The sequence below is a fragment of the Papio anubis genome, chromosome Y (assembly GCF_008728515.1).
Source record: "Papio anubis isolate 15944 chromosome Y, Panubis1.0, whole genome shotgun sequence".
NCBI lineage: Eukaryota > Metazoa > Chordata > Mammalia > Primates > Cercopithecidae > Papio > Papio anubis.
In genome coordinates this window covers 587593-609557 of record NC_044997.1, presented here as the reverse complement: position 1 = coordinate 609557, position 21965 = coordinate 587593, and the positions used below count along the sequence as shown (strand labels likewise).

The following is a 21965-nucleotide window of genomic DNA, read 5'->3' as shown; positions in this document are numbered from 1 at the left end:
CCTCATCCTTTATAGGATTGACCTATATTTTTATTTTACTTTCATTTTCTCTTGGCATTTTCATGATGCTCTCCTTATACTTGGTGCTTTTAAATTTTAGAAACATATTGTCAGGATAAGGACTGCTGATTTTCTTTCTTTCTCATTCTCTCTCCCTCTCCCTCCTTCCCTCCCTCCCTCCCTCCCTCCCTTCCTCCTTCCTTCCTTCCTCCCTCCCTCCCTCCCTCCCTCCCTCCCTCCCTCCCTCCTTCCTCCTCCTCTCTTTCTTTCTTTTTTCTTTTTCTTTCTCTTTTGCTGCGTACTCTCTGGGCTTTTTAAATCTGAAGACTTTCTGCTATTGAGAACATTTCCTGTTTAATTTCTTTGAAATCTTTTCTTCTATTTTTTTTCTCTTCTCTTAATCTGAAATTCATGTTGGTGAACCTTTTGAATCAGTCCTGTAGGCTTCTAGCTTTCTGAAATTTTCCATTTATCTCTTTATTCTACTTTCTGAGATTTCCTCAATGACATTTTCCAAACCTTCTGTTATTCCGTTTTCATTTTAGCAGATCACTTTTTTTTTTTTTTTTTTCGAGATGGAGTCTCGCTCTGTCGCCCGGGCTGGAGTGCAGTGGCCAGATCTCAGCTCACTGCAAGCTCCGCCTCCTGGGTTTATGCCATTCTCCTGCCTCAGCCTCCCGAGTAGCTGGGACTACAGGCGCCCGCCACCTTGCCCGGCTAGTTTTTTGAATTTTTTTAGTAGAGACGGGGTTTCACCGTGTCAGCCAGGATGGTCTCGATCTCCTGACCTCGTGATCCGCCCGTCTCGGCCTCCCAAAGTGCTGGGATTACAGGCTTGAGCCACCACGCCCGGCCGCAGATCACATTTTTAACTTCTAATAACTATTTATTATCCTTGAAGTGATCTTTTTTTTTGAGACAGAGTCTTGCTCTGTCTCCCAGGCTGGAGTGCAGTGGCATGATCTCGGCTCACTGCAACCTCCGCCTCCTGGGTTCAAGAGATTCTCCTGCCTCAGCCTCCTGAGTACAGGGATTACAGGTGCACACCACCATGCCTGGCTAATTTTTGTGTTTTTAGTAGAGACAGGATTTCACCATGTTGGTCAGGCTGGTCTCAAACTCCTGACCTTGTGATCCACCCGCCTCAGCCTCCCAAAGTGCTAGGATTACAGGCATGAGCCACCATGCCCGGCCGCAGTGATCTTTTCTATAGCATTTGATTCTTGGTTTATAGATGTATCCCTCTCCCCCTAATCTTTTGAAAGATTAATTAGCACAGTCAGAATTTTTATGTCTGCCTGTCTGTTCCTTGAATTTCTATTCCATGAACTGTCTGGTATTTCTGGGGTTCTTCCCACTCTACCCCATAACTTTTCAGTTCTGTCTTTTGTGATGAAGGTGTTTTTCAAACACCTGGTAATGCTTTATATCTACATGTATAAAAATGAGGAATGTCAGTTGAGCTGTGCCCACTTGCAAGGGTTGCCAACTTGTCTGAATTTGTCAAGGTTATGTGAGAGGTTAGGAATTCCACTTCTGTGTGGTGGTACTTATTTTTTTCTTGGGCTTCTTGTTTCCTTTAGAGTAGATCCTATTATCTGATTTTGCCCCTGGTGATGGGTATATTTGGCTTCTGAGAATTCTGCAGAATTTCAGTGACTTCTCCAGTTTCTCTTATTGGCTGACAGTTTTCTCCTGCCTGCTTGTTGGTTTGGGGTTCATACTTGCCTTCCTTAGCACACTTTTTAGTTTGTTCTCCTTTTATCTCAGAAGGAAGGAAAGAGAAACTAGGAGCTCCCCATCCACTGTCTTTGCTTGGAAGATTCCCGGTTTACACTTTTAATTATGTGGTTGAATTGATGAAAGCGGATGGACCTTGAAAACATCATGCTGATGGAAAGAAGTCAGACACAAAAGGCCATATGGTGCTTGATTCCGTTTACATGAAATATGCAGAACAGGCAAATCTACAGAGATAAAAACTGAATTGGTGGTTGTCAAGAGCTAGGGAAGGGAGAATGGGGAGATACTCCTTAATGAGTGCGGGGTCTCTTTTGAGATTAGATAGAGGTGGTGGGTGTACAACATTGTGATGAATTGTGTTCTTTACAACGGCGAATTTTATGTCATGTGAAATTTACTGTGATAAATAAAAAGGAAATATAAAATTATTCCATTTTCAAAAGGTTACATAGTGTTTGATTCCATTTATAGGAAATATCCCAAATAGGAAGATAGAGATAGAAAGCAGACTCATGGTTGCCAGGGCTGGAAAGAGGGAATGGGGAGTGACTGTGTAATGGGTACAGGGCCTCCTTTTGGAGTGATGAAAATGTCCTCGGATTGCCTGGAGGTAGTGGTTGCACAACATTGCGCATGGACTAAATGCGAGTCGCTTGTGCGCTTTAAAATGGTTTGTTTTATGTTATGTTAATTTCCCATTAATTTTTTGAGAGTTTGCATGGAAAGGTGAAGCTCTAAACAGGTCGTATGTTTAGGTGTGGGGATACTCATTATGCTGCTTAGAAATTATGTTCACACTTAGGGCTCAACACTGGGGGTTCTACTTGGTAATTCTTTCTGCCTCCACACTCTTTCAAGATATGGATCAGAGAAACCCCATATCTTGGGGTGAGGACGGGGTAGGGGATTGGATCTCTGGCTCTGTTTTGGGCATTGTATGATTTTCGAGGTCCGTGGGTGAAGCTCACACAGTCCCTTTACCTTGGCCAGCTCTGGGCTTTGCAGATGCCAGTCCAGAATGCCTGCTTCCTCTCCCATCTCTCTCCTCTGCTTAGAGACAAAAGAGCCTTACAGACAGCTGAACAGGTCCATGACAGCTACGCCTGTTCTTGGGAAGTAATTTTGATCAGAGCTCAGGCCTTTGGAAATGTCTAAAGGAGTAGTAATCACCATTATTATTTTAAAGCTAGTAACTAAGAAAACTATAGATTATAGATAATGTGGTAGAGATAATTTATAATCTATAGACTGTAGCTAGACAGGTAGATGATTGAAAGATTGATAGATATAAATAAGTAGGTACAGAGAGGACACATACATGATAGGTAGATGATAGGTATGGATAGACGGATGGATAATAGGAAGATGATAGGTAGAGAGATGATGGAGACAGATAGATGGATGATAGACAGATGATAGATATATAGATGATAGATAAATAGATATAGATGATATATGACAAATAGATGATAGAGATAGATGAATTAGCTAGATAGATAATAGAGATACATGGTAGTAAGATAGATAATAAATAATAGATGTGAAGAGGATTGGTAGATAGGTGGATGGATGGATGGATGGATAGATGATAGGTAAATGGATAGAGAGATGATGGATGGATGGAAGGATAGATAGATGAATAGATGATAGAGATAGATAGATAGATAGATGGAAGGGTGGATAGATAGATTATAGTAAGATAGATAATAAATAGATGTACAGAGAATTGGTAGATGATGGATGGATGGATGGATGGATGATAGATGGATAGATAGATTATAGATGGATGGATGTATAGATGATAGATAGATAAGGATAGATAGACACATAGATAATGGATGGATATATGACAGATAGATGGATGGATGGGTAGATAGAAATAGATTATAGTAAGATAGATAATAAATAATAGATGTGCAGATAATTGGTAGATGATAGGTAGATGGATGGATGAATGGATGGATAGATAGATGATAGATAGGTACATAGATAATATAGATATTATCCAATGATAGATAGATGATGGATGGATGGATAGACAGATGATAGATAAATAGATGAATGGATGGATGGACAGATGGGTGGATGAATGGATAGCTGGATGATGGATAGATGGATAGACATGGACTGATGACAGGTATCTTTTGTTCTACAGAATTAAGTTGTAAAGTTTGCTGTCTGTAATTCTCACTCCCAATGGAGATGCCAGGAATTCTCGCTCTTTCTTCGTGCAAGGGTGGGGAGGAGGAGTCAACAGAAGCAGCTGTAACAGGCGCATTTTGGAATTTACCCCATTGGAATGTAAAGGTCAAGGAGGCAGCCCTGGGCCACACGTCTGGGACACTTGTGTTTGTTATATTTAGTGCGAATTGTGGGTTGACTTTGCTTGGAGTGCTGCTTCTGGGGAAGGCGCCATGGTCGCCTACGTGCTGAACATTTTAATTTCCATAGACAGTACACTGGGCTGCACACTGCATGGGACTTCTCGGCGTTGCTGGCTGCCCTCCTGACTGTTGTCTTTCCCCTGGCAACAGGGGCCTGCGTGCCCAAGAATCAAGTGGTTTAAAAGTCATTACCAAAGTTCACATCAGTCTTGCCCACAGAGACTTAAAACTGTCATAAATTATATCTGCTGTGAGAGTTCCGTCCTCTCATATTGAGGCATTAGGAAACTGAGCACATTCTGCCAAGTGAACAACATACTTTTTCCTTTACACTTCTACTACCGCCTCATACATCCTGAGTTGAACTTGAAGTCTTTGTAAGAAATGGTCTGTCCAGAATTTAAATAACATGTTTAAAAGCCGCTATGGAGGATTGATCTGCAGCAAAGCGTGCTGCCAAAGCAAGCAAAAAAAAAAAAAGCAAGCAAAGATCGATTGAACGGACGATGGTTTGATCTCCGATTTGATCCCGACGATCGACCCGATCCTTTATTGACGAGTCGATGAACCCGACGACTGATCCTGATGCCCAGGCAGCACCTGGAGCCATGGCATGAGCCACTGCACCCCAGCCTAGAGCACAGTTCTTTGAGTGAGTTGATTTTACATCTTTTTGCTAAAACTCAGGTCATCAAACCATCACTTCCATTTTGCCTTTTGTTTTCACCTAAGATCTAAACACTTTGGGTGAGTTTTCAAGAGTCAAACACAACATAAAATAAGGGATAGTGAAGGCCATAGAGTTTCCCATGGTATTGCCAGAAAAAATGGGCATAGCAGTTGGGTTGACTTTGTCCTTCCTACTCCTCCTGTGGTTTGTTTTGTTTAGAATGAAAGGAAGCATGTATGCGAATTAGAATACTGAATATTCACTGCAAGTCCTGATTTTCTTTTTTTTTTTTTTTTGAGACAGGGTCTCACTCTGTCACCCAGGCTGGAGTACAGTGGTGCAATCATGGCTCACTGCAGCCTCAAACTCCCAGGCTCAAGTATCCTCCCACCTCAGCCTCCCAAGTAGCTGTAACTACAGGAATGCCACCACGTCCAGCTAATTTTTGTATTTTTCATAGAGACAGAGTTTCACCATGTTGCCCAGGCTGGTCTCGAACTCCTGAGGTCGAGCAATTCACCTGCCTCAGCCTCCCAAAGTGCCGGGATGACAGGTGTGAGCCATCACGTCTGGCTCAAGCCATGATTCGTGGGAGAGGAGAGGAGGTGACTATGGCCCCATCACCCCTGCTGTCCCTCAGAAGTGTAACTCTGGTGTTTTTTGTTGATTTTCACAGTGACTGATCAGGCTTTTGTCACACTGGCCACCAATGACATCTACTGCCAGGGCGCCCTGGTCCTGGGGCAGTCACTGAGGAGACACAGGCTGACGAGGAAGCTGGTGGTGTTGATCACTCCTCAGGTGTCCAGCCTGCTCAGGTAAGGCTCAGAGATGCGGCTTGTGCCCAGCTGGGTCCTATAGAAGGAGGGTCACCTCTCCCCCCAGAGGTCCTAGGAGTTATTCTGACGACTAACCGCTCTTCTTCACAGGCCTGGATGGCCGGCAATCATGATGGGCATCTGACATTTGTAACGAACCTTTGAATCATGTGAAAATAGGTGTGTGATCGGCTTCACAATACTTTAAAAAACAATGCTGGGTTTGGTTACAGTTCATTCTCCCAATCATGGAAATTGAAAACTCAATTTGTTTATTTGTTTTTGAGACAGGGTCTCGCTCTGTCACCCAGGCTGGAGTGCAGTGGTACCATCTCGGCTCACCGCAACCTCTCCCTCCCGGGCTCAAGCGATCTTCCCTCCTCAGCCTTCTAAGTAGCTGGGACCACAAGTATGTGCCCCCATGCTCGGCTATTTTTATTTTTATTTTTTGTATTTTTGGTAGAGACAGAGTTTCTCCACGTTGCCTAGGCTGATCTTGAACTCCTGGACTCACTCAGTCCACCTGGCTTGGACTCCCAAAGTGCTGGGATTACAGGCATGAGCCACGGCACCTGGCCAAGGAGTCTTTTTTTATAATTTCCTTTTATAATTCCCTTTGTCTTTAATTCTCAAATAAAGAAAATACGTAAATAAATGCCTCTAATGAATAAAGCATAAGGCTTCTCTTAAATGTCATACATTATGTAAGCAATAATCTTTTTCTTTCATCAGCCATGGACCACTTAGAAAAACTGATTTTATATGAATGGGACGAGGAGGCATTTAATATGGCAGATGTAGCAGGAATTGAATGTCATATTCTTTGACAATGAAATAATAAATCCAGACATTAATAGCTAAACTAAAAAGAGAACAAACAAAGAAAAAACCAACCAATGTGTCCTCAGACGTTTTAAACTAGGAGTACTTTCCTAAATAACTCAATCCAGGTACAAATGAAAGCTTGAATTATGTACTATTTCAGAAAATCACTGCAATGTGAGTGCTTCCTATACAAAGCAAAGAGAGCAACTACAGTGGTACAAGAAAGAAAATTCAAATCAGTGAAGACATTAGCCACTTCAAATAGATATATGTTTATATACATACATGTGTGTGTATATATGTTTATATGCATACATGTGTATATGCATATACATACACGTGTATGTATGTATATATACATGTATATATTTATACGTGCATGCATATACATGTATGTATACATGTTCAAATATATATGTATATACATATAAAAATATATATTTGAACTGGATAATCTCATCGCTGATTTAAATTTAAAATATATATATACATATATATTTGAACTGGATAATTTCAAATATATATATTTCATATATACATATGAACTGGATAATTTCACTGATTTAAATGTAAAATATATACATACATATGTGTGTGTCTATATATATAAAAATATATTTATTTATTTATTTATTTATTTAAATTTTTTGAGACAGAGTCTCACTCTGTCATCCAGGCGGGAGTGCAATGGCGCGATCTTGGCTCAGTGCAACCTCCACCTCCCAGGTTCCAGTGATTCTCCAACCTCAGTGTTCTGAGTAGCTGGGATTACAGGCATCCAACATCACGCCCGGCTAATTTTTGTATTTTTAGTAGACACAAGGTTTCACCGCATTGACCAGGCTGGTCTCAAACTCCTGACCTCAAGTGATCCACCCGCCTCGGCCTCCCAAAGTGCTGGGATTACAGATGTGACTCACCGTGCCCAGCCCCAAATATTTTTAAAATAATAATTAAAAAAAGCAAACAGCATTAAAAAATTCATAAAGATAAAACGATAAAACTAATCATTGGGAACAAGAAACAAATTCAGGGATTAGATTAACAAATCTTCAGGGAGGCCAAGGTGGAAGGATTGCCTGAGGCCAGGAGTTTGAGACAGTCTGGGCAACATAGCAAGACTCTATCTCTACAGAAAATAAAAAGAGTTAGCTAGGTGTGGTGGTGCGCACCTGTAGTCCCAGCTACTCAGGAAGCTGAGGTGGGAGGATTGTTTGAGCCTAGAGGTTCGAGGCTGTAGTGAGCCGTGATCGCACCACTGCACTCCAGACTGGGCAACAGAATGAGCTCTTCTCTCTAAAAATAAAAATAACAAATAAAAATGAATCTTTTATTTGAGAAAACATAAATGTGCAAAATTGAAATTAGAAAGAAGTCATTTGGAGACAGTTTTAATATCGAATACAATATAGAACCCTTATGGTAATAACGTTGGGAGTATTGAAGAAGGGCTTGATCCTTCTCAGGGAATCAGTGAGATGTTGGTTGTTGTCATCAGGAGAAATAGAAACCTTCTGTTTGACAATAACTATGAGAAAAACTGAAAATGTTACCAAAGGCTTATCTTGTAGAAAGGCCCTGGTTTGGGCAATATTAAGGGAAGTTCTGTTAAATTGCTCATGATGAATTAATTTCCCTGCTACATAAGCTATCACCGAACCTAGCAAAAGATGAATATGTTCACTTATTTTAAGAAACTGTTATAATCTTGACACCCAAACTTGATTTATAGGCTTGATTGTGTTTACATATGAATTGAGAAAGCCCTCAAATACAGGGTGTTAATAAGGCAACTCTAGCCCTGTAGTAAAGAAATAAATAGTGCTTGCCCTAAGAAAGCAAAGATAGGTTATTATTGTAAAATCTGTTAATGTCATTCATCACATTAATATGTTAGAGAAAATCAATGATAAGATCCTTTTAAAATAAAAGCTAAGCATATAACAAAATGAATTCCAGGCTGGCCACGGTGGCTTATGCCTGTCATCCCAACCCTTTGGGAGGCTGAAGCAGGTGGATCACTTGAGGTCAGGAGTTCAAGAGACCAACCTGGTCAGTCCAGCATAGGTGAGAAGCCCATCTCTACTAAAAATACAAAAAAAAAAAAAAAAAAAAAAAAAATTAGCTGGGTGTGGTGACAGGCATCTGTAATCCCAGCTACTTGGGAGGCTGAGACAGGAGAATCATGTGAGTCTGGGAGGTTAAGGTTGCAATGAGCCGAGATGGCGCCACTGTGCTCCAGCCTGGGTGACAGAGCAAGACTCTGTCAAAAAAAAAAAAAAAAAAATCCACATAGATTATAAATAGAATTAAACATTTAAAACATAGAGAAATCTTATAAGAAATGGTGGAAGTTTCTCAGTACTGCTGCTATCTGGGACTGGAGGTTCCTTTGGGTGGAATATGTGAGGTGGTGGTGCCCCTGGGCTCCCATACCAGATGCCGGCAAGGGGTGGCGTTGTGACAGCTATCTCCACATATTGATGCAGGTGGATGTTTCATTCATCTGAAAGCTGGAAATGCTGTTGTAAATTACACAAGATGGAAGAGGACACCAGAATTGCTGTGTCAGAGATACTATGTGTTAAAGTAGAAGATAAAACAACCTGAGGGACACATTTACAATATTATAACGGAGGGGTTCTTATTGTCCATCACATATGAAGAACTCTTAAAACACTTGAGGGGTTTGCACTGGCTCATCTCTAGCACGCCAGAAGCAAAGATAGACAGACAAATACAAAAATAGGTATTATCATGAACAACCGGCTGGGTATGGTGCCTCACACCTGTAATCCCAGCACTTTGGGAGGCCGAGGTGGGCAGATCACTTGAGGTCAGGAGTTCGAGACCAGCCTGACCAATATGGTGAAACCCCGTCTTTACTAAAAATACAAAAAACATTAGCTGGGCGTGGTGGTGCCTGTAATTCCAGCTACTCGGAAGGCTGACGCAGGAGAATTGCTTGAACCTGGGAGGCGGAGGTTGCAGTGAGCCCAGATCGTGCCACTGCACTCCAGCCTGGTGGCAGCGAGACTCTGTCAAAAAAGAAGGAAAGAAAAAAAAGCCTGACTATATTAAGGTCCAAAAATGAATGCACCAGTGAGTGGAAACGTATATAGCACATCCAGCGGGTTCCCTGTTTTATTTTAAAAGCCGGCGGGGGCAGGGGGATAGAAAAATGCTGTTAAAGAGTATAATTGAATTGCTTGTAACACAAAGTATACATGCTTGAGGGGATGGATACTACATCTTCCATCATGTCATTATTACTTGTTGCCTACCTGTATCAAGGTAGACTTAAGGTCTACTCAAGAGGAACTTTAAAATATTCAGAAGCAACATGGCAGAAATCGTGGGAAGGTTCAGTGCTGCAGGTTGGGTTGAGGTTTTGTAGGCCCTTTTATTATATATTTCATAGTCATGGGGAGAACTGAGGGATGGCGCTCGGCGGTGCTCAGGGCAGTAGAAGATGAGCAGTGAGCAATGACCATAAATGACCAGGAGTGTGGGTGGTGGGAGATCGTCCCTCACCCAGGCTGTGTGGTACAAGCGTGTTGTGGAGTGATCTTGTAGGGAAACCATGCCAGGAGCCTGCGTTTATAGCTTTAAACTAATGGTATTCATGAAACATAATTCGGCTTCCAGGAGTTTATTTTAGGAAAATGAACAGAGCTGAACAAAAGGATGTAAGGACATAAATGGCAGTGCCATTTGTAGCGAGGTGGAGTGCTGTTTCTCTTGCCCTCCCCATGGCCCGGATCTTTATGCAACTGCGGTGAAGATGCCATAAATTCCATAAATAACCGGGTCAAAAGCAGAGGGAGATTTGCTGAAGGAAGAGTACTTTTTCAGAGAAATAGTTACCTTGAATACAGAGCAGTGAAATCTTACAAATAAATGTCGAGTCCAAGAGAAATGCTAAACGATAGAAAAGGTCCGAGAGCTTCAATATCTGTCAAATAGGAGAGGAAAGAAAGAAAGAGAGAAAGAGAGAGAGAGAGAAAGAAAGAAAGAGAAAGGAAGGAAGGAAAGAAAGGAAGGAAGGAAAGAAGGAAGGAAGGAAGGAAGGAAGGGAGGGAGGAAGGGAGAGAAGTAACTCCTATTATATTTCAGCTCTGAGAAAAAGTTTAGATTGAGAGTGTTCCGGTTATTGAGCAGAGTGGATGAAGAAAGCCAAATGTAGACACAAAGTGGTAAAATTTCAGAACAGCAAAAATGAAGAAAAATCCTAAATGCCTTTCTGTATCAATCTGGTTGAGATAATTGATGGCTCAAAATTCTGGTGCAAGATAACTTTGAAATGGAAGTTCTGTATTCAGCTTTAGTACTGTAATTTGAAAGCAAAACAAAGGCTTTTCAAATTTGCAAACGTTAAAAATGTTATCCCTCAAAGACCTTTGAGGAAAAAGTTAGTTGATTGACTCCAGCAAAATGGTATGTAATCCAAGAAAGGCGAGAGTAGCCAAGCACAGTGGCTCATGCCTGTAACCACAGCATTTTGGGAGGCTGAGGTGGGAGGATCGCTTGAGTCCAAGAGTTCAAGACCAACCTGGACAACATAGTGAGGTCTCATCTCTACTGAAAAATTATTTTAAATTGCTGAGTGCAGTGGCACATGCCTGAAGTCCCAGCTACTCAGGAGGCTGAGGTGGGAGGATCACTTGAGCCCAGGAGACTGAAGCTGCATTGAGCTGTGATTACACTACTGCACTCCAGCCTGGGTGACAGAGCAAGACCCTGTCTCAAAATAATAATAATAATAATAATAATAATAATAAAATAGAAGAGAGCACACAGGAAGCAGTGCTGAATAAATAAATGTATAAAACAGAGTTAAGTCTGAATGTGTTAGTGCATAGTTACGAAAATAATCTGAAATTAACATTTCACATGGGAGGTAATTGAAAGAGCAGAGCAGAAAGAGAGAATGAGCATATGTTCATGTTTTTGTTTCTTCTGGGAAGAAGACATAGGTAATGACTACCTTTATATGTGATAGAAAATATAAGCTTAAATATGTGTGCTGACAGTTGAAGGGTGGTTACCACCAGAAAACTAGAAAAGATTTGCATGGATTGAAGAAAACCTGATTCATGCAATCAGAGGTGGGTGGGAAAGAATTACACTGAAGAAGTAGAAAAGTCTGATATATGTAAAAAAGGGAAAATAATATGAAACGAAACTGCAGGACTCAATCCAAATATAACAGTGATCATAATAAACATGAATGGATTAAAATTCCTTTTAAAAAAGGTAGACTTTCTGAATGGGAAAATAAACATAAAATCCAGACATATAGTAGTGCAGGAGGCAGCTTAATTAAAAACAAACAAAATGTTGAAAATAAATGGATGCATTTGATATCATTCTGTTCCACTATCCAATCTAAGTAATGGTCAATTGTTTTATAGATTGCTCTTCAGTTTTTTTTTTTTTTTTTTTTTTTTTTTGAGACAGAGTCTCACTCTATCCCCCAGGCTGGAATGCAGTGGCACGATCTCAGCTCACTGCAACCTCTGCTTCCCAGGTTCAAGTAATTCTCATGCCTCAGCCTCCAGAGTAGCTGGGATTACAGGTGCCCACCACCGCACCTGGCTAGTTTTTGTATTTTTAGTAGAGATGGGGTTTCACCTTGTTGGCCAGGCTGGTCTCGAACTCCTGACGTCAGGTGATCCACCCGCCTCGGCCTCCCAAAGTGCTGGGATTACAAGCGTGAGTCACTGTACCCAGCCTTCAGTTTGGTTTTGTCCAGTGTTTTCTCAAGATTAGATTGAGGTTATGCATTTTTGGCAAAAAAAATTATCAGAATTGGTGTAAGTTTTCAGTGTGTCATGTTACAGAGTGCATGATGTCTTTATGTCCTGTCCTGGTGATGTTAAATTTGATCACCTGGATTAAGTGGTGTCTGTTGGAGTTCTCCACTGTAAAATTATTATTTTTTTCTTTTAGTAATGGATAAATATCTTGGGATAGACATTACACAAACAGCCTGTTTCTTCTCTAAAAATCAGTGAGTCTTGTCTGCAATAGTTGTTACTATAGTGTTTGCCTAATCGTGATTTTCTATTTTCTACTTCCCTCATTCCTTCTATTTCAATTACTTGGAATTATGTTGTAAATTCAACCTGCCCCTTCTTTCTCACATATTTGTTTATTCAATAGTTATATTAGGTCAGGCATGGTGGCTCATGCCTGTACTCCCAGCACTTTGGGAGACTGAGGCAGGTAGATTGCTTGAGCCCAGAAGTTTGAGACAAGCTTCGTAAACATTGTGAAACCCCATTTCTACCAAAAAATACAAAAAATTAGCCGGGCATGGTGGCGTGCACTTGTAGTCCCGGTTACTTGGGAGGCTGAGGTGGGAGGACCACTTGAGCCCAGGAGTTGGAGGCTGCAGTGAGCTATGATTGCACCACTGAACTCTAGCCTGGGTGACAGAGTGAGACCCTGTATCAAAAGAAAGCTTATATTAGTGTAGGCTCATGAATATTTATTTCATATTTTGGGCTTGTTGTTTTTTGTTATTGATTACATTATTTCAGCTTTGGTAATTGGGTGCTTCTCCTAGCTGGCCCCCTGTATTCTTTCAACATGCCCCCATCCTTTTTCTAGCACTTGCTTAATTTTTCTGTCATCCCAATATGTTCTAGACTATGATGAAGTGGGATTTAAGCAAAAATAAATAAATAAATGGAACAGAGCAAATTTCACTTTGATAAAATGTACAGTCTTTCAAGCTTCGAGTCTCAAACTTGTGTGCAACTAACAATGTAAGTTTTGAATACAGAAAGTAAAAATTGATAGAGATAGTTATGGACCTCTGTTAGTTTCTACCAGCTCAGCATTTACATTTCTCTGCCTCTGCAGTTTACAGGGGGAAGCTGTCTTCCTAAGAGATGGCCCAAGTGCGTGCATCTTAAGACAGTTCTGTTCAATTTGTCACATTTTTCAAGTATGCATGCATTTCTTTTTCATAACATTAGCATTTATTGCTTTATATGAACACCATATTGAAAGCCCAAGCATTCAGTTTACACACAGAAATTATGCAATTATATATCGCTTCACAAAGGCAGTGAACACATTACATTCTACAAAATCTACTTCACAGAAGTTTAGAAATTCTACACACCAAAAGGTACAGCTGAAAAAACAGGTATAAATTTGGCAGCTAGTAATTTTGACAGGGAAGTTGCAGCTTGCATGACTTTATTTTTTTGTTTGTGTTTTGAGACAGAGTCTCACTCTGTCGCCCAGGCTGGAGTGCAGTGGTGCCATCTCAGCCTCCTGCAACCTCTGCCTCCTGGGTTCAAGAGATTCTCCTGCCTCAGCATCCTGAGTAGCAGGAATTACAGGTGTCCACCACCACGCCTGGCTAATTTAAGTTTTTTGTTTGTTTGTTTTTGTTTTTTGTTTTTTTTTGAGATAGAGTCTTGCTCTGTCACCCAGGCTGGAGTGCAGTGGCGCAATCTCAGCTCACTGCAACCTCTGCCTCCTGGGGTCAAGCAATTCTCCTGCCTCAGCCTCCCGAGTAGCTGGGACTACAGGCGCCACCACACCTGGCTAATTTTTGTATTTTTAGTAGAGAAGGGGTTTCACCATGCTGGCCAGGCTGATCTCGAACTCCTGACCTCAAGTGATTCGGCCACCTCAGCCTCCCAAAGTGCTGGGATTACAGGCGTGAGCCACCGCGCCAGGCCTTGCATGACTTTAAATATATGAATATGAAAATATTGAACTTAGAGTAATCATTGTGCTTTGTGTTGATTGAAAAATATAACACTGGCTATCGAAGAAGCATGTTCAAAGATACTTAATTCACTTCAAAATGTCATAGAAATTGTGGTGGTTTCTATGCATCCCTAAAGCTTCAGTCATTTAGCTCAGGTACATTACTAAAGTAATATATTAATTCTTCCGGTACGGTGGGGTTTCCTACCATTGACATTTGCATTCAAGCATGCGTAGGCTTTTGGGCACAAATGGACGGTGTGCACAGCTCTAAGGCATCCGTGGACATGTGCTCTGAACATGGAGACTGCAGTGAGGGCCGTGGGGATTCTCTCTGCGTTCCATGTTTGTGAGCAGCAAAACAGCACCCTTTTGAAGGAGGAGGTGGTTCTATGCTAAATATTAACCTACTGTCCTACTATTTGGCACATGTCTGTTCTAGGGTCATCCTGTCGAAGGTGTTCGATGAAGTCATTGAAGTGAATCTAATCGATAGTGCAGACTACATCCACCTGGCCTTTCTGAAGAGACCTGAGCTCGGGCTCACCCTCACCAAGCTTCACTGTTGGACTCTCACTCACTACAGCAAGTGTGTCTTCCTGGATGCAGACACTCTGGTGAGTGAAGACTCTCTGCTTGATAGGAAACCCTCCAAGACCACAGCTCTGTCCTTAAGCAGGCTGGCAACTGTTTTTTTTTTTTTTGCAACACATTCACTCTGTCACCCAAGCTGGAGTGCAAATGGCACGATCTCGGCTCACTGCAACCTCTGCCTCCTGGGTTCAAGTGATTCTCCCACCTCAGCCTCCCAAGTGGCTGCAATTACAGGCACCCGCCATCATGCCCAGTTAATTTTTGTATTTTTGTGCAGACTGGGTTTCACCATGCTGGCCAGGCTGTCAGCTCTTATTGGTAGATTCCTGTGAGGTCATGTGCAGTTCTATTTCTAACACAGATGTTCAGTCTATTATAATCAGACGTAACATACCCCTGAGCACTGTGCTAGACCCTGCTGAAGAGAACGGGGGATTGGAAGACATGTTCCTACCCCAGGAATGAATTATAACTACAGTATTTTACACACACAAAATAGAATCATTAGGGAAAAAACTTGCAGCTGGGCACAGTGACTCACGCCTGTAATCTCAGCACTTTGGGAGGTTGAGATGGGTGGATCACTTGAGGCCAGGAGTTCGAGACCAGCCTGGCCAACGTGGTGAAACCCCGTTTTTACTAAAATTACAAAAATTAGCCAGGCATGGTAGCAGGTGCCTGTAATCCCAGCTACTCAGGAGGCTGAGGTGGGGGAATCGCTTGAACCTGGGAGGCGGAGGCCACAGTGAGCTGAGACTGTACCACTGCACTCCAGCCTGGGCAACAGAGCAAGACTCTGTCTCAAAAACAGAAGCATTGGTAAAAGAAGCATTGCGGCAGGTTCTGCGTGTTTTGCTTCACCAGGTGCTGTCCAATGTCGATGAGCTGTTCGACAGGGGAGAGTTTTCTGCGGCCCCAGACCCCGGATGGCCGGATTGCTTCAATAGCGGGGTGTTTGTCTTCCAGCCTTCTCTCCACACGCATAAACTCCTGCTGCAGCACGCCATGGAACACGGCAGCTTTGACGGTAAGTCAGGGCAGCCTGGATGCTTGGGGAAGAGAATGGGACTGCTGCCGGGACCCACATCGCAGCCTCACCCCATTTCCCCATATCTGGGAATGGCCACTTGAAGACTGAGGTGGGAATTGAAGAATATGGCCAGTCAGGGGTGTAGGAAGAGATCAGGACGCTCATAAGGAAATATGCAGTTGAGAGAACCATTGGAAATATCCTTGCTGAGTAGAAAGAACGGTTCGACAATCCAGTCATATAAAATAGGTGAGCAAATCCTTCTCTAAAGGGCCGGATAGTAACTATTTTCAGAGTTGCACGCCTTATGGTCTCTGTTGCACACACTCAGCTCTGCAGATGTGACCTGAAGTCAGCCGTGGACCATACAGTCACGCCTCATTTAACGACAGGGATGCGTTCTGAGAAACGTGTTGTTAGGTGATTTTGTCATTGTGTGAACATCCTAGATTGTATCTACACACGCCTGGATGATATAGCCTACTGTATACCTAGGCTGGAGGGTAGAGCCTATTCCTCCTAAGCTACAAACCCATATAAGCATGTGACTGCACTGAATGTTGTAGGCAATTGTAACCTAATGGGAAGTATCTGTGGTTCTAAACATATCTAAACATCACAAAGGTCCAGTGAAAATACAGTATAAAATCTTGTGGGACCACCGTCATATGTATGGTCTGTCTTTGACCGAAGCACTTTTATGTGTTGCATGACTGTACTTGGCATTGAACATGGGCTGGCCGTGGTGGCTCATGCCTGTAATCCCAGCACTTTGGGAGGCCAGGGCGGACAGATTGCTTGAGTCCAGGAGTTCAAGGTGACTTGAGACCAGGAGTTCAAGACCAGCCTAGGCAACATGGCATCTCTACAAAAAATACAAAAATAAGCTGGATGTGATGCTAGCACCGGTAGTCCCCACTCCCTGGGAGGCTGAGTTGGGAGCAGCACCTGAGCTCAAGAGTTCAAGGCTGCAGTGAGCTGTGATTGCACCACTGCACTCCAGTCAGGGTGACAGAGTGAGACCCTGTCTCAAAGAAAAAGAAAAGAGCATGGCTGTGTTCCAATAAAACTTTATTTACAAAAACATGCACAGAGTGTAGTTGGCTGAGCTCTGGTAGAATATAGGGAGAATTAAAATGAGGCAACCCGAAGCAGGTGTTTGTTCAAATGGGCGTCAGTAGAGAGGAAATGTGCTGGAAGTTTTGTAAAGTAAAAGAAAATACTGGACCAGTGAAGAATTGCCTCTAGGTAAAGGGGAAGAGTTAATAAAACCGGCAAAAATGGTGGGAAAAGCATTGTCACTACCAGGGAGAATTCATTAGGGGACCAGTGGAGTGCTCTGGACTCCATGTGCAATTTTAGCATTCATTCTGGGGGCTCCTGGTGGAGAATTTTGGAGGGAATATGCACTTATTTTTATCAATGGCTTGGGTTATCAGTCCTGTCTGAGAACCAAGAGAATGTGTTCAGTTGACAGATGGAAGAAATGGAATTAGTAACCCCGAAGGCAAGTGTTTACATTGAAAGCTTCAGGCACATCTGGCATTCTTGGAGTGGACCAAGCCATACTTTGCTAACCTGCTTTTATGTTTGCTCATTATGTAGGGGCGGACCAAGGCTTACTGAATAGTTTCTTCAGGAACTGGTCAACAGCAGACATCCACAAGCACCTGCCGTTCATCTATAACTTGAGTAGTAACACGATGTACACTTACAGCCCTGCCTTCAAGCAGTAAGTTCTCCACCCTGGCGAATCCTGCCAGATCTGCCGATACCAATCCACCTTCCCTCCTGGAAGATATACCAGCTGTTGGTGTATTTAAAAACTCATCTATCTATCTATCTATCTATCTATCTATCTATCTATCTATCCATCCATCCATCCATCCATCCATCCATCCATCCATCCATCTATCCATCCATCCATCCATCTATCTATCTATCTATCTATCTCTAGGTAGATCTAAATATCTATTTATCTGTATAGATAGATACCTATGTCTATGTGTCTATCTATCTAGATGTCTATGTCTATATAGATATGTATCTGTCTATATAGTTATCTATATAGGCCTAGACATCTATCTATTATCTATCTATCTATCTATCTATCTATCTATCTATCTATCTATCCATATCTATCTAGATCTGGATATGTATCTGTATATATAGATCTATCTATCTATATCTATATATGTACCTATATCTAGATCTAGATATCTATCTATATATATTGATCTATCTAATCTGTATATCTATGTAGATATTTATCTATCTATATAGACCTAGATATCTATCTATCTGTCTATCTATCTATCTATCTATTCTATCATCGATCATATGTATCTATCCAGATCTGAATATCTATCTATAAACATCTATCTATCTATCTATCTATCTATCTATCTATCTATCTGTCTATCTAGATCTAGATATCTATCTAGATCTACATCACCATATAGATACCTATTTCTATCTATCTAGAACTAGATATCTGTGTATCTAGATATCTATCTAGATTTAGATCTTCATCCATATAGGTATCTATCTGTATCTATTGATCTAGATCCAGATATCTATCTATATACGTAGATCTATATATCTATATCTGTATATCTATCTAGATCTAGCTAGGTATCTATGTATATACATGGATCTATATATCTCTCTATATGTATCTAGATCTAGATCTAGATCTCTCTATATATAGATCTATGTATCTATCTAGATCTAGACCTCTATCTAGGCGTCTATCCATCTATCTAGATCTAGACATCTCTCTGTATATTAATACATAGATCTATCTATCTCTGTACATCGTTATATATGTATACACACACACAGAAACACGCACACCCATATCTCGTCTCCTGCTTGCTGATTGCTGTAAATGATAGGTAGTCAAGGCTCTATGACAGTGATTCCCAAAGTGTAGCCCGAGGAACCCTGACCCCACAACTCTTTCAAGTGTCTTCAAAGTCATAACTACTTTAAAAAAAGAATTTGAAGATGTGATTTTTTTCCCTTTTTGCTGCCATTTTCTCATGCATCTATGCTGAGATTTTACGGACACTACATGGCATGCAATGAGGTAATACCCTGAACACAGATGGAGCTAGGAGGAACCAGCTGTCGCCTCTTGGGAAAATAGATGGCACTCTTCTCACAATGATTTTTTTTAATATAGAGATTTTTAAAATGAAAAATCATGAAATTTATGTTACTGCATAATGGTTTGATTTTTGTAAAGGGATTGATAAATATGCTTTCTAATTTCTCAGTTTTAATCTCGATCATTGTAAATATGGAGAAAGAGAATCCACAGGGACATGACTGAGGACAGTGGCTCACGCCTGTCATTTCAGCCCTTTGGGAGGCCGAGGCAGGCAGATGACTTGAGCTCAGGAGTTTGAGACCAGCCTGTGCAACATGACGAAACCCTGTCTCTACGAAAAAATAAAACAAAACATTAGCTGAACGTGGTGTCGCACACCGCTAGTCTCTGCTACTCGGGAGGCTGCGGAGGGAGGCTCACTTGAGCCTGGAAACTGGAGTTTGCAGTGAACCGAGATCATGCCACTGCACTCCAGCCTGAGTGACAGAGCAAGCCTCAGCTCAGGAGAAAAAAAAAGAAAGAATCCACATGGACAAAGCTCTTTGAGTTCCTAAGAGGTTCAAGGGTGAGGGGACCAGAAACTGTGAAATTCACTGCTCCAGAAGATGTGGCTATAAATGAAAAGAGAGAATCTGAGAATCACATTGGGAATGAATAATTGTAGAGTCTGCATTCTCTACACAGGACACGGTGTCCCTAAGGAAGAGAAATTGATTCTTGGGAGTGAAATCTTGTTATATTTTAATGTATAATCACAGATATAATGTACAGAACATAGATATGTCATGTGACTTTTGTATTCATATTTCATGAGGAGGTGATCCAAGAAAAAAAAAGTTTAAAAAGGCTCCTGGAGGATGGTGATGATGAACAACAAAAAAGTTGGCAAGGGGAAAATTTTAAATCCTGTAAAAGAGAAAAAAAGCAAATTGCCTTGCTGCTTGCATTATCCACTGTAACAGCTATTTTTTTTTGTCCCTGTCATTTTAAGGATACGATGATTTGGGCTGCTGTACTTTGCGTTTTTAAAAAACTGATTTATTTTTCCCGTTTTGGGAAAAAATCTCAATGGATTACGATTATGTTTCTTGATATATAGAAAATAAAATAACTGCAAAAACTGTGATTTTAAAAGTATATCTTTATGCAAAATAACTGCAAATGAAACTACTACTACTACTATGCTGATAGTAGTGGAGTAGTATTATTGATGATATATTGATTACTATCTTGATACGAGTGGTATGCTATTATTGCTCATATATTGATTACTGCATTGATAGTACTACTATATTATTATTGATTATATATTGATTACTATCGTGATAGTATTTTGTTATTGATCACATATTGATTACTGAATTGATAGTAGTAGATGTTACTATTGATTATATATTGATTACTATGCTAATAGTAGTATATTATTGACTATATATTGATTACTACATTGATAGTGGTAATTATTATTGATTATATATTGAGTACTATTATATATTGATAATAATAACATATTATTATTGATTACATGATTACTACATTGATAGTAAGAATATATTGTTATTGATCATATATTGATTACATGCATTGTAATCATATGATCATGATCGTATTGTAATCATATGATCATGATCATATTGATTACATGCATTGATAGTAGTAGTGTATTATTATTGATTATATATTGATGACTATGTTGATAGTAGTAGTCTATTATTATTGATCATATATTGATTACTACATTGGAAGTAGTAGTGTATTATGATTGATTATATATTGATTACTATGCTGATAGTAGTAGTATCATCAATAATAATAATCAATAATGGAAACCCATTGGGACAAGTCCTTCAGAGGCTGTCTTTGAGGAGCCCCACGGTAGTTGGATGCTTTCTGGGTGTCTTTTATCACATTAGAGTGGAAATCAGAATCCCTTCTGTTTTCTTCTCAGATTTGGTTCCAGTGCAAAGGTCGTACATTTTTTGGGGTCCACGAAACCTTGGAACTACAAGTACAATCCACAGAGTGGCTCAGTGTTGGAGCAGGGCTCAGCGTCCAGTAGCCAGCACCAGGCGGTGTTCCTTCATCTCTGGTGGACGATCTACCAGAACAACGTATTGCCCCTTTATAAAAGTGCCCAAGCGGGGGAAGCACACGCATCTCCTGGTCACACAGTAAGTGGAGAATTCCCTTAAAACCCATAGCTGAGGACAAGGAGAACATCCTTGTCACCAAGGTCTGGCGTGGTTTTTTTGGAAATGCCCCTTTTTTGTCTAAGCACTGTATTTCATGTAAAAGAATACTGAGAAGCAAGTACCTTTTAAAAAAATTTTTATGTTTTAGCTCAAAATAGAGAATGCCTAATGAGTAGATATCTTGTTTTGATTTATAGGCCTGGTGCAGAAATAGGTTATTGAAATTAGCCATCCTCATCAGAGTAAGAGACACTCATGGACAGGTGGTTCACAATGACTGATTACGATGTCATTTGGGCCAACGCTTTCCACTTGAAAGCATCATTTGAGATAGCAATTGGAGGACGTGTCTGAAGAGGATTTTGTAAATTTTTGATTGACACCAATTTGATTTCAGAAAATATAATGATAGCCCCTAGATGTGCTAAATCGTGGAGTATCTGCAGTGTGTTGAATGTGGACTGCATCTGCCTCGCAGAAGACCTTTTGCAATTAGGACTCAGGAAACTTTTTATTCCTAATGGCTTTTTTCACTAAAATAAAAAAAAACTTGAGCTTTTTTTTTTTTTTTAAATTTTACTAATGCATTTGTACTAGAGTACCAGAATTTTTTTTTTTTTTACTAGCGTAAAGAAAACTAGAGTTTTGTTTGTTTGTTTTTTGAGACAGAGTCTTGCTCTGTTACCCAGGCAGGAGTGCAGTGACGTGATCTCAGTTCACTGCAACCTTCGCCTCCCGGGTTCAAGTGATTCTCCTGCCTCAGCCTCCTGAGGAGCTGGGATTACAGGTGCCCGCCACCACGCCCGGCTAATTTTTGTACTTTTAGTGGAGACGGGGTTTTGCCATGTTGGCCAGGCTGG

The 21965-nt window shown here is 40.9% G+C and overlaps 1 protein-coding gene across 7 annotated transcripts in view; it reads left to right on the top strand.

The window, feature by feature from the left end:
- Nucleotides 1-21965, top strand: part of GYG2 (glycogenin 2) — a 52980-nt gene that overhangs the window by 9479 nt on the left and 21536 nt on the right. For all 7 annotated transcript variants that reach the window (XR_641764.3, XR_641765.2, XM_003917359.3 and 4 more), the window contains exons 3-7: nt 5474-5615; nt 14617-14791; nt 15633-15795; nt 17404-17530; nt 20862-21084. Coding sequence is in view for 5 of the 7 variants with exons in the window: in XM_003917359.3 (XP_003917408.1) it covers nt 5474-5615; nt 14617-14791; nt 15633-15795; nt 17404-17530; nt 20862-21084 (830 nt within the window). In the remaining 2 variants the exon portion in view is untranslated. The remainder of the gene's footprint in view (nt 1-5473; nt 5616-14616; nt 14792-15632; nt 15796-17403; nt 17531-20861; nt 21085-21965) is intronic.